Source organism: Electrophorus electricus, chromosome 14 (assembly GCF_041902795.1).
Source record: "Electrophorus electricus isolate QZ-2024a chromosome 14, ASM4190279v1, whole genome shotgun sequence".
In the NCBI taxonomy this organism is placed as follows: Eukaryota; Metazoa; Chordata; class Actinopteri; order Gymnotiformes; family Gymnotidae; genus Electrophorus; species Electrophorus electricus.
Genome location: NC_137510.1, coordinates 15,228,912 through 15,242,541, shown reverse-complemented (window position 1 = coordinate 15,242,541; position 13,630 = coordinate 15,228,912). Strand labels below are relative to the sequence as shown.

Below are 13,630 nucleotides of genomic sequence, written 5' to 3'. Positions count from 1 at the left end.
AATTGAGCTAATGAGCCCTAGAGGCATTAATGGGCCAGATGTGTGCGCTCAAAGAAGGCACTGCTTTACACCAAGAGATTGTTATGAGAATTTTATCAAACCAAAATCATGTAAGGTTTAATAAATTGTGCTGAAAAATTATTATTAAAGTTCAAATGAAAAATATCCATCTCAATACAAGAAAGATACCTGATACTGAGTAAATAGAAGACATATCTGAATCAACTTTCTTGCTAAAAACCTGCTTTAATGAGTGGCCACAGATAATAATCCCGCTGTTATTTGTGGCCAATGGCCAAATATTTTACTATTCACGTACATACCCCTGGTCCCATAACCCCCACCTACACCCCTCCCGAGAGAGCAAGCAAGAGAGCAAAAGACAAAGTGCATTTTACCAAGTGGAACAAACTGTTTATTAACAGGTATTATATAATGCTAAAATCCAAAAATACAGGAGGAAACATTTGTGGCTGTAGATATTTGAGCCTGATACCATCAGTTACAGACTGAGTTTATACACAACTGTTTCCCAACACCTCTCTTGCAAAGGTCAACAGTAAAAGAGATATCAACAGAGAATTAATCTGTGAGGAAATATTACTAATCTTTCAGGGTAAGACTACACACAAAAAATCCAGCACATAAATCCAACAACAAAGTGGACCTTAAGTTTAGACAAGTATATAATAAATGTATGGAGACTCAGTGGAGTCTTGTCCTGCTTGCCTTAAAGCTGAGCCAGGTGTGCAGTGCACTGTAATTTGGGCTTTTTCACACAAGACTCTGCAGCTTCAGTCTTTGAAAGGAGTAAATGATTTTCTCTCCTCATCCTCGTGTGCTCTTCAGTAGTTTCTGAAACAAAAGCAAGAGAATGTAAGAAGCATTACAGCATTACCAAACTAAAATAAACAAATAAATACATAAAAATCCCCACATCTCATTCACACACCAGTCAGTTATGCTTCTCATTTTGGTCCTTTCCATTTGCACAGATTTTCAGTTATAATGCACATAAGTGTAGCACGAACACTCTAAACCTGCCTGTGGGTGAACCACACAAGATATGTCATTTATAACATATTTGGTTGTGACAACTTACTATGAGTCTGCTCTTTAGCAGAGCAACCAGACCATTTTCCACACCCCCCCAGTGCAAGACCATGTGCATGGATAGCACCCGACTCTGCACCAAATTACATCTAAATCAAATAAACTAATGTCAGAAAAATAAATGCTGTGTGCTGAGTCAAAATTGGCTGGATCTCTGTTTAGAATTACAGTGACTCCTTTGGTGGAAAAACACATTGCTCCATTTCAATTGAGGACAAAGCCTGAGAAATGCCTACCAGAGTTGATCATGATATTGTCCAAGTTATTAAGCATGTGTGAGACACACACACACACACACACACACACACACACACACACACACACACACACACACACACACACACACACACACACACACACACAATCATTATTACGATAATTACCTTGCCTTTTATAATTGTTTTTGTTTTTCTCAAGCCAACACAGAACAGTATTAAGAAGAAAAAACAATTTAATTACTTCTTTTTGTACAGCACCGCTGTGCTGCTAGTGGCACAAATGTTTATTAGTTTTTCCAAAGATAGACTTTTCAGTCATGAATGGTCATCTCTTTGGCAATGAAGTATGCTATTTCTAGATTAAGATGGCATGCAGTATTAATTTAAACATTACACGTGACTAAACGTATCTTGACAGTAACTGATGAAGATAGATATTGGATGGATATTAGATTTAACTTTTCATAGGTCCATGTGACTACAATGAAATGCTTTGAATTGCTGAGCAACTCTTGTGGTCCTTTTTCCCTTGCCAGGCATTAAATTGAGGATATTGAGTGCGCAAAATTCAAACTGATATTATACACATCTGTAGACTCATACACTAACAGTATTGTTTACCAGTATACTTTTTTGGAAATTGTAATGATTCATGCTAGCTTCTAATTTATCAACGTAGTAGTCTGTCAGAATAGTGCATGATAAAAACAAATCGTGTTTTACCGGTTAGTAGTAATTAAGATATAAATCTTCACAAACTAATCTCATGTTTTGGAGAAAAATAAAAGAATCCACAATTGACAATTTCACCAGTTCCTCCTCTGAACAACTCTTAGCTGCTGCGTGTAGTGTATATAGCTAGCTAGGACACTAATTTGCTATTATTTTTTCATCGAGGTTGTAGTGATGGACTACGGATTTAGTAGCTAACAGCAGCGGAAGTTGCTAGCTAGCAAAAGCAGACAAAGTTGACCGATAAACTGCTAGTGCAATAAGGGTACTAATGCCAATTTCTGCAGTCCCGCAGTAGTTCAACTAACATTACTTTTTATTGGCTTCTATGAATAAATTTATTTTCTCATTCAGTTAAAAATAAGTGTGATTTGAGATCGGCAGCCAATCTGGCAAATATTTTTTAGAACGTGGAGGGATGGGATAGATTAACACTGTCTCAGGTTTACGCATTAATTAACAATTACAGGTGCTTGTAAACTATTATATTGTTATTCCTCATACGTTTTCTTAATGTTGTTCTGCACTTTTCTGCGACCAGTACAGCCGAACCGCTTAACGTAGCTACAGGTGTCTTTTTAATTTTTTATTAATTTTTAATATTTAATGCTTTAAAAAGTTCTAATTCTACTGATCTCTTATTATATATTACAGAATATGTTTGGCTATATATAAAATGCCCTTATGATCTTTTAAAAAATGTAATATAAATGATAAACATGGACTGCTTCATGTAAAACTAATACTGCATATGAGAGCCTCAAGACACCAAGGTGCATAAAGTCTACAATATAATCTGATTATCCCTTTTTACAGTTCTGTTTTTATTAGACTTGACAAATGCCATACTTCAAACGACTTCCCATTAATAATAAAAGCAGGACCAGAAACTTTCTCTGTTTAATGGTCTTCAATACGTCTACTGTACTCACATGCCAGGTTAATTTTCTCATCCTGTACTTAGTGTCAGTTTAATCTTGCCTTCAGTAAATTAACTGGGATTCAAAATTAATCTTTCTACAACTCTATGTACCGTGCAGTAATGAGTAGCACTACTAATAGTCATACCTATAGACTCACCCCTTTTCTCATTGGGTAACTCTTAACAGTTCACTAATGATCATACTGCTTGTTGTAACACATACTGCTGTAAGGATCAACGCAACAGCCCCAGGTAACATCTGTTAGCAATACAGCCTGATTAAATTATGTACTGTAACTTAATCCAGCCAATCATAGGCATCCACAATGTTCCAACACCAAATCTACCTAACACATTCCTAGATGTTATGCTTATAAGCACTAGATTGAGTAAGAGGGGTTGAAATGACATGATAGGCTACAAAGCCACAAAAAGGTATCCATCAGTATCTTTCAGTGCATCATATTTTTGAAGCGGACCTGGAATTATTAAAAAGACAGGTCTGGTTACCTTTGAAACTGCTTTGAGGTGATGGACTTTGATGGTGGCTGTTTTTTCCTCAAAAGCCTTGACTCTGGACTCCTCTGCCAGTCGGTGCAAGACAAGCAGCAGATTTAGCTGGATCTGATTACACAACACAAATAATTCAACATTTATAATCATACACTTCAAACATTGAAAATCTTCGACTTGCTGTAAGTCACACAAACATAGCTGAAGCATTTGATATGAACTAGTAGCTGCCGGATGAGTTATAAAATCATTCTGACAAAAGTGCATGTCATAACTTAATAACTTTCATCACTTCTTACAAACATTTACCATACATTCATCAATAAACCTTTAAAAAGAAACCTATTAAGATCTCAGATTAGACCACTGGGATTTGTTATAGCCCCGTGTCTGCAAGTATTAGCAGAGTTGTACCCAGATTTAAGCGATATTGTATAAAAACTGTAAATTTGCATTGATGCATTTTGACTTCCAGTATAAGATGACCTATTGACACAGGTGTGTCTGGCAGAGGAGTGGGAGCCTTTGCGTCAGAGGAACAGTGGTAAAAAGCACACTAGTTATGGCTAATTTTGGCTCTGTAGCATCTAGCAGCTCCTGAATTTTAGCATTTCTAAATCGGGATATATTCTAACCAAATCAAGGTGAAATTTCAGATTTCATGATCAGTTGAGTAGCTTCCTAAATAATTGTTATTGAATCCAAGTGCAGTCAGAAATTATATACCCCTTTGCAGGAAATGGCACATCCCAAAAGCCTAGGCCTCCAGTAGAACAGAACCCCATGTGTAGTCAGCCTTTCCTTGCATTACAACAGGAAGTGTGTCTCATTTTCAGTCTATGTCTGTGGAAGTCCTGAATATACCTCAACACCTACCATAGAGAAACACTTTTCGTCAATTTGGTATATATGATATTCAGGTATAAGGATGCATTTAGATTGAAGCTTTTGACCTCCTCCTCTTTGAAAAGAATTTCTAAGCATAAATACAGCTTTTCATTTTTGCTTATAATGCACATATGAACCACTTTTGCTGCCTTAGGGTTTGATAAATAGCTTCAGTAATGCAGAAGCACATAGAATACATGTGCATGCATAAATGCATCTTCTGACTCAGTGAAATTCAAAACACTGTTTTTGAGTAATAACTCATTTTGTAACAGCTGTTCACTAGACACACTTTAAAAGTTATTCAAGATGTAAGGTTAATGTGTGATAAGGGCTCTGAGGGGGTTGTGGTTTATGACTATATAAGCAGAGAACAATTTATATCTGTACACTAACTCACAATAAATGAAATAAATTAAGCCACCTGTGTACACAGCTCACCCCTCCTACGGTGGGTCCTATATGCCATATGCCGCCATCTGCATTTTTCTCTCCGTCATATGTGCACGTAAGTGCGTGCGCACACACACACACACACATACACATATTATATACACACACACACACACACACACACACACACACACACACACACACACGTCTGGAGTGTGTGAACCATATCTAGCAAAATTTTCCCAAACACGGCTAATGATTTCAGGGTGCATCTATGCAATGTCCATTTGGATGCAATTTAAATCTATTAATACCTCATTTTCATAATTGTAGGTCATCTCGGGGGCGTCAGAACATTTTTCCAACAGCTGGTCTTGAGAGCGTCTTTGGGAGAATGCAAGCCGAGAAGCACAGGCTTCTACTGTCAAAGACTTTGCCAAAGCATAACGACTGATATGAACTGATTAAAGCTGAGGGATCTCTGCACTACTTTGTGCATACACACAGAACACATAAAAACTTCAGAGAGGAAAGTTGTGCAGAACAAACTGCTTAAGCAAAGTTGAAGAATAAGAGAAGCAACACTTCTTCCAGAATTCAAATGAGTATTCAAAATAGGAGAGGACAATTCTGTCCTCTCAATTTTTATTATATTATGCTGTTATTAGTAAGTAAATGCCAGTAAGAAATGCCAGTTATACATTGTATGATTATGCCATCTCATACAACTTCTGCAGATCATAAGTTGAAATTTTTGGTCATTGAACATGTAATGCGTCATGATCTACAACAGCCGATTTAGTGCCTCTGTGACCAAACAATCTACGATCATCTTTGGCAGCATCAGCAATTTTGCATTTGTTCAGTTAAACTTCTATTCACATTTATAATAGACCTGTGAGCTCCCATCAGTACATCCCTCAGTACCCCTCAGAGAAATTGAGTGTGAATTCAATCCAGATTCCCTGTATAGCTCACTATATTGTTCACCCATGGTGCACCGTAAATGTATTGAATAACTGGTGTATACTACTTATCGGCAAAGATACCTAAATGTATAGCGATTTCCTAAAGCAGATGCTAGAGTTGTATTTAGTAGGATTGCCAGCATAAGACATTCTGACAGGTTCAGTACTGAACCTAAAGAGAGCCCAAAACTCAGTTTCTATTGATACAATGGGAATATAAATGTAGTACTGCTAGTCCATTTATTGTTGATGTTTATATAGTTTAGTTAGTTTATGCAATGTAAATTCACAAGGATATACTTCCAGTGCAAGTTAGTGTTGTTCAAATTCTGTCTGTTGTCTCCCTTATGGGTAGTCTGTGTAATGTTCTACTACTGTCTTATGTAGACTGAGTAAACAAGTACACTACTATTTCAGACATTCAGACTATTTCAGCTGACGTATGGGGACTCTCAATCTATCATAGAATTTGGCCAAGATTTCAGCTGCAACATATTGTACAGTGTGACATGCAACAAATATATAAGACAACTGGAATCACACAGTGTAAAGCTGGATTAAGTCAAAAAAGGAGAAACTTGAATGGAGGATTTTTAACTTACCGAACGGATAGACCTCAAATGAAAACAAAAATCTCCAAAGTCCAGTGGAACATTATGTAATGCCACTGAGACATTCTAATATTTGCTGAGAAGTTCTATTTTGTTTGACAGTGTTATCAGTATAAATGCGCTCTGAAGCAGCTACTGGTTTCTGCTCAAACAACTCAAAAATCTTTCTTTCTTTCTCTAAGCCTGAAAAAATTTCATTAACCTACCCTGAGAAATTCCAAGAGCACATGGCCCGTGCTTCCTAAATGGTACAGCAAATACAACCTTGATTTGTGCATCCTCTCCAGTTCCCTAAAATGGAGGGGAAAGGAGTAGTTTGGTGAAAAGCAGAGTCCACAGAGAAATCTAGAAAAGAAAAAACAGACACTTTCACAGCTTCATCGCAGGACGAAGCTGATTATTTTCAAGTTCAATCAACCATCAACTGCTGCTGAGTCCATCTCTGTTCAGCAGGAGAACAAAGCCACTGCCCTAACCCTGGAGGTACTTCTTATAACTATGAACAATGAAAATGGTATTATAGGCACAGTGGATCACAGGCCACTGCCATGTTTGAAACTGCATTTGCTATGAGATCTTGACCAGCCACTACTGAATCATGCCACACAAACCAGGTCCTTAGACACCAAAAATATATCATTAAATTACATCCAAGCAACCAGTAACTTATTGTGTGACTTCAAATTGTACTGACTAATGTATGTATGGCATTTGGGTAGATGATGCTTTACTAGTTTTTTACATTTATACAAGTGGTTATATTTCAAAACGATGCAACACAATCCAATGTCAACAAAGAACAGGTGATATTTTATACAAAGAAACCAAAAGTGACATTTTAAAAAGCCTTTTTTGCACCTTTTCATGTGTTTTCTTGAATCATTAGCAAGTGATGAAGATACTATGAATACCTCCCAAAATAAAGCATCTTCATAGCAGTAAAAGTCATAAGCAGACATCAAGCCTAGCCAGAGTCCAAACAGTCCATACCATCATGCTGGGGATGTTACTGCAGAGACACGAGAAGTTCACACAGCAAGGTGCTCATGCAGTTGTGCCACTGCTATTTTACGGAAGGTAAACGGGGAAAGTAGCTAGTTCTTAGCTGTATAGTTCACCAAATTATACAAATATACTGTTGGGGAAACACTGGAGAAGCAGTAAACTGATCTGTGCTCTGAGAAATCTAATGATTTTCAAAAATCTAGCAATTTTTTCATTTGTGTAAACTAAACTTTTGTGTTTTCCATTCATATAACCAATGTACTGTATACAAATTTTTTTTGGATACCAGCTTAATCGATGTAATGTTTAACAACTCTTCTGTTCATAAATGAATGTTCTGAACATATTTTGAAATATGAAGGATACATTTTAAAAAAATAATTTGGAATTAATACTTTTTTTAATTTATACATTTGTTTCTGCATATCAAAAAGGGTTTTATTTAAAACCCAGAATGTAATATGGCACTACATTAGGTTTACTTTTGACATATACTGTATGCAATTTAAGCAATAAAAATGTTGATTTTTCTAAAATATATACCAATTAGTTGTTCATTTTAAGATACCTGACACTAGTATATTTTCTTTTGTATATTTATGTGTAATTTGCTTTCCCAGTATCAGCAACAAAATTTGCTTAGAAATGGTCAATGTTTATATCCTGGATAAGTTGCATGGTTTGGCATTTTCTTTATACGGATGAAAAGGCCTTTTCATTTTTCACATGTCCACCACTCTCTCAAAGATAGATCACATTTTTTAAAATGGATAAATCACTTCTTCACTATTATTGGGGTGAAGCATCACACTATAGTGTAATCTGACCATGCTCCCCTGTGTCAGGATTTAATGATTCCTTTGGCCTACAAGACACGCCCTCTTTGAAGAATAAACACCACATTATTAGGAGAGGAGGGCTTTGGTGTCTCATTTATTTCTCCTTTGAAACACAGGAAGCTGCCTGGGTGCTTGTGCAGTCTCATGTCACCTCAAAGAAAGATTAATGCAACTCACTACTTGCTGGTTTTCCTCTACAACTGATCCAGAACGCAGCAGCATGACTAATCTTCATTCTTTCAAAGTTCACACATCACTTCACTGCTGCATTCCCTTCATTCGTTTCCAGTAACTGCCTGCATCAGATTTAAAACCTTGATGCTCACCTACAAAGCCAAAATAATAATAATAGACCAGTCCCTCCATACATGATGACGACAGTCAAATCCCAATTTGTACCCTGTATACTTTGAGCCTCAAGTACGGTTCGGCTTGAAACACCACATGTCAAGTCTCATGGAAGACAAGCATCAAGATTATTCTCTGTACTGGCTCTCAGATGGTGAAACGAACTTTCCCTGGCTGTCCGGGGAGTCCCTTGAGCTTCTTCAAACGCAGACTGAAGACATTGTTTGTGGAATAGTTAAAATGACAATTGATCCTGAACCCATGAAATACATACTGTTGTTGGGTAACAAACTCTAGCACGTATATTTTTATATTGTTTGTTATTGCACATATTGTACAATATAGAGCTTGTTTCTTATGTCTAGGTATCAGCACTGATTGCTGTATTTCAACAGTATTCTAGTTCAATATCTTGAATTCTAACCTACTGTACTGGCTAGGATACATTCTATGAGTAAATAACAAAAGCACTTTTGTTATTCATTCACTCTGGCTAAGAGCATGCACTAAATGCTGAAAGCGTAAATGTAAATTGATGCTGCTTTAGATAATTTCATATTGGAAAATAAATCTGACTCAATTTGTCCTTCAGTTCTATGGGGAATTCTGAAAGCTGTTATTAGAGGAGAAATAATTGGTTTTTACTGTGTGCAAAACAACCAAAATGATTCAACAAAATCAACTCATTTCCAATAATACAGACAAGGCAGACCAAACCCTTCTTAAATTGCGGAGATATGTATATGAAAATGGAGATAAAGCAAGTCAACTTCTACCACGACAGCTGAAAGCCATATCACCTACTTGGTTTATTCCACAGGTTTGAAGCCCAAGTTCTGATCTTACTGATCCAATACAAATCAAGTATTTAAAGAATAATATATGAAACATTACTCTTCAGATTCCCCTCAAGGTCATTCAAACATGATCCATTTTGGAAGCACAAGAATTTCTCAAATTAAACTTGACATTTCGAGCACAATTAGAAAAACCAATACAAATCAAAGAGATTCTAAATTCACTGCAAAGCAGTAAGTTACCAGAGCTTGATGGTTATTCAATCCAGTCTTATATATAAATTTTTTTTAATTGTAAACTAGCCCCAGACTTTAATGGAAGCCTTGATTACGCTCCTTTTAAAACAAGGAAAAGATCCAGTGGAATGCAATTCATACGTAACGCAGGGCGAATATCTATAAGCTTCTCAGTGTTAGCCTCCCTCACCTTCTCACTTGCATGAGGTCATCATATCTCCTGACGCTGGGAAAGCAATTGATAGAGCGGAATGGACATATGTTTGCAGTCCTGAGACGTTTTGGTTTTGGCAGCAAAAAGGAATGCGTACTTCTGTACCCAAATTCTGTTATTTTTAAACAGTGAAATTGCAAGTTTGTTGTCCTTAGTATTAGATTTTTGCTTTAAGCCTTAAAAGAGTTGAACAGGAAAGAAAGGAAATATGGAGGGAATGTGAGCATACCATTAAATTAATTGTCCTCCTGTATCTACTTTTAAGTATACATTCACTCATTGCTTTGCTGCTCACAACAACAAATAACCCAATATCATTTAGTGATGACAAAAGGTGTAAGCAAGTAACCATAGAGACCTGTGTAAAATATTTGAGCTCATAATTATTAACAGTCCTCCACACAAACATGTACACATAATTTAACCAGATTTTTCAGAGCATAAAGGCATAGCTGCTGTTACTACTACTGTAATGGGTGGGGGGGGGGGGGCGGCATAATTTAAGATACCAAGAAACCAAAAACACTGTTTAATATTTGTCCAATCCCCTTTTAGCTTTTCTAAGAGCAAATTAATAAACTCCCTGGTTAGTTGTGATTCCAACTGACACGTTATGGCAAACTGCATGGCAAAGGATGGGCTACAGACTGACACTATACATAAAACATCTTAACGTACATGATAGCTATATATCTTAGCTAGTAAGATAGGTGTAGGAATAGCTAGCTAGCTAGCTACTCGGTTCTAAGAAAACGGCAACTTTGTAAGCACCGTAGCTATATAGCCAAGATAGGCAGCGTGACAGCAATAATAGTAACAGACAGCTAGCTAGGTTAACGGTACCTACATACTTTCCAGCGAAGCGTTAACTAGCTAATCTGAGTTATTTTTATTTAGATTATAATGGAAGCAATTTAGCTATCTTAGTTAGTTAACTAACTCTGGGTAGCTAGCGTTAGCGAGCTAGTTACCGCTAGCTGGACTAGTTCCTACTAGTCAGGAAGGAACAGAAAAATAGGTAGCTAACAGTCAAACTAGTTAGTAAACTATGTGGCCGATATAACTTCCACACTATCTTAAATCTTTAAAGTAAAAATCGCAAGGTATTACTTGAAGCCACTCAGCTAGGTAGATAACTTAAACCTAGCATACTCACGTTAGTGGCAATTAATATGAGCATTCTAGCTAGTTGAGTCATTTAAAACTTACCATTATGTCTGCATTTTTTCCGATACGTATGTCAGACTTCTTTTTCATTTGAGATTTCAAAACCGTCCTTGGTGCTTTCTTCAACATGTCTAGCAAATCCTATAGCTAGTTAGCTACGCATCTATTTTATGTATTCAGGTAGGGACAAGTCTGTTCAGTCAATTTTTAAAACTGCCGCGCGTTGTATTGTTGGCTCATAATGATGACGTGACCTTTAGCGCATAACTGTCGGATCTGAAAGGAAGTTTATCTGAAGGAAAATGGCAAAATTGGTTGCTTTGTAGACTATCCGGGTGTCTCATAGAGTCTTGTATTAAATGGTTTTTTTTTATTTCTTTCAAAATTTACGCCGTATTAGATTAATTGGTACCACTGCTATAATACATTTAATACGAAATGTCAAACGAATAGCCTATAATTCTGTTAATTTGTCAGCCATTGCATAGGAATCATCTGCAAAACATTTGCTGAAATGTATATATGATCTTGAAACTTCGCGAGAGCTTTAAGTCCATTTTAATGGCACGTTTATGTTTTTTTAAATTTATTAAAATGTATATTTGGGCTTTGGCATTTGCCTGAATTTTCAAATAAAATAGGAGACTTAGCTCCAGGTGTTATAGCCTACATCATACTAAATAAAAGTATAAGTTTAGTCTTCTTACTTTTTCCCCTCCAAAAATTTAAAATTTAAAATACAATAATAAATCTACTGGAGCACAAAACCTCTTTACAAAAAAGGCAGTATAGTAGCTCATGAAAGCGTTAAGATATTTAGGATGATAAACGTATGTTGTGTTATCAGTATGTTTGCACTTTTAATGGTAGCTTTTTACATTAGTCTATATTTCTTAAATATCATGACAAACAAGTGTGATCATGGCTTTATACAGTGGTGTGAAAAAGTGTTTGCCCCCTTCCTGATATTTTATTTTTTTGCATGTTTGTCACAAATCATCAAACAAATTTAAATATTAGACAAGGATAACACAAGTAAACACAAAATGTTTTTAAATGAAAGTTTTTATTATTAATGGAAAAAAATCCAAACCTACATGGCCCTGTGTGAAAAAGTGATTTCCCCCTAAACCTAATAACTGGTTGGGCCACCCTTAGCAGCAACAACCGCAATCAAGTGTTTGCGATAGCTGGCAATGAGTCTTTTACAGCACTGTGGAGTAATTTTGGCCCACTCATCTTTGTAGAACTGTTGTAATTCTGCCACGTTGGAGGGTTTTCAAGCATGAACCACCTTTTTAAGGTCATGCACTTTGTCTTGAGGTCACGAACACATAGCCGGACATTCTCCTTCAGGATTTATTGGTAGACAGCAGAATTCATGGTTCCATTTACCACAGTAAGTTCTCCAGGTCCTGAAGTAGCAAAACAATCACTTTTTCACACAGGGCCATGTAAGTTTGGATTTTTTTTCCTCTTAATAATAAAAACCTTCATTTAAAAACTGCATTTTGTGTTTACTTATGTTATCTTTGTCTAATATTTATATTTGTTTGATGATCAGAAACATTTAAGTGCTTAAACATTTAAGCATTCTGTGATATGTGAAGTACATCATAACTTGTTTCTCCTGTTTTAATAATTTCAGAGAACACAGGGGCCTTTTGCTTTCATAAAGGTACCTTTTAATTTTGCAAAATATGAGAATATTCATACATTGTATTTATTGAAACTTCATGTATGATTATATGTCTGAGCTGCATTTAATAGTCACTGTGAAATATTTCTAATCTATTGTTTTAAACTTTAGGCTATTTGCCTAATCTTCTGACTTGTCAGCCATATTTGACACACCGCAGTGAAGTATAGAGAGTTTTTCTTACAAATGACCTGAACGTCTATGTTGGAAAGAGTAAAGGAGGGTCACATGTTGCCTTATTCAGTCATGTACCTCCTTTAGTGCAAACATCTAAGACTTTTAGAAGTACAGTGCATTTTAGATGAAAATAAGATTTTGTAAGTGGATTTTGTTTCTAGGAGTCAATAAGTTATCAGCAGAAAGATGCATGTTTTTCCACTTTTTTTGTTTCAGCACAGTTTTAGTTTTCCTCTGGCTTGTGTGATCAAAGCTCCTTCATACATCATTAACTGGAGAGATCTGCTGCAGCAACTCCTGCAGTAAAGCTTTATCGCCCTCATCTTCCCACTCTGCTTTTAATTCCAATAGCTCCGCATGCTGTACTGCACAGGATCTAAAACATAAGTGAGTTTCTCAAACTGCCTGCATTTTTTCACCATGGCTTTCTTCCTCTTATAAATGATTAAAGCAATGGAGGTGATTAGCTTTACACTTAGGGTGTTATATTCTCCATAAGCTCCTGATTTGTGCTTACAGACCACAGGCTTTGCTAGGCAAACATATGGGCAAGACAGATTGTTCAAAAACTGACAGACAACAGTCTAGAAATGCACACTGTCATCAGTAAAATATGTCAGTTTTAAATATGTATGTTAATTACTCAGAACCACTTAAGGGACCACAGATTTATATTATTCCTGCGGATACCACCATTTTGATAAATCAAGTAATGAGGACAGATGGATCAAGAAAGCCCTGAAGCAACTGTATATTTGGCCTGGTGAATTATCCTGTCCAAACACTGTC

The 13,630-nt window shown here is 36.3% G+C and overlaps 1 protein-coding gene across 1 annotated transcript; it reads right to left on the bottom strand.

The window, feature by feature from the left end:
• Positions 1–388: 388 nt before the first annotated feature.
• Positions 389–11,186, bottom strand: cenpw (centromere protein W). The gene is made up of 3 exons (XM_027019295.3): positions 11,008–11,186; positions 3,496–3,609; positions 389–855 (listed from the first exon to the last, which is right to left on the bottom strand). The coding sequence occupies exons 1-3, from the start codon at positions 11,092–11,094 to the stop codon at positions 829–831; spliced, it is 228 nt and encodes a 75-aa protein (XP_026875096.1). The 5' UTR covers positions 11,095–11,186; the 3' UTR covers positions 389–828.
• Between the last annotated feature and the right edge of the window lie 2,444 nt (positions 11,187–13,630).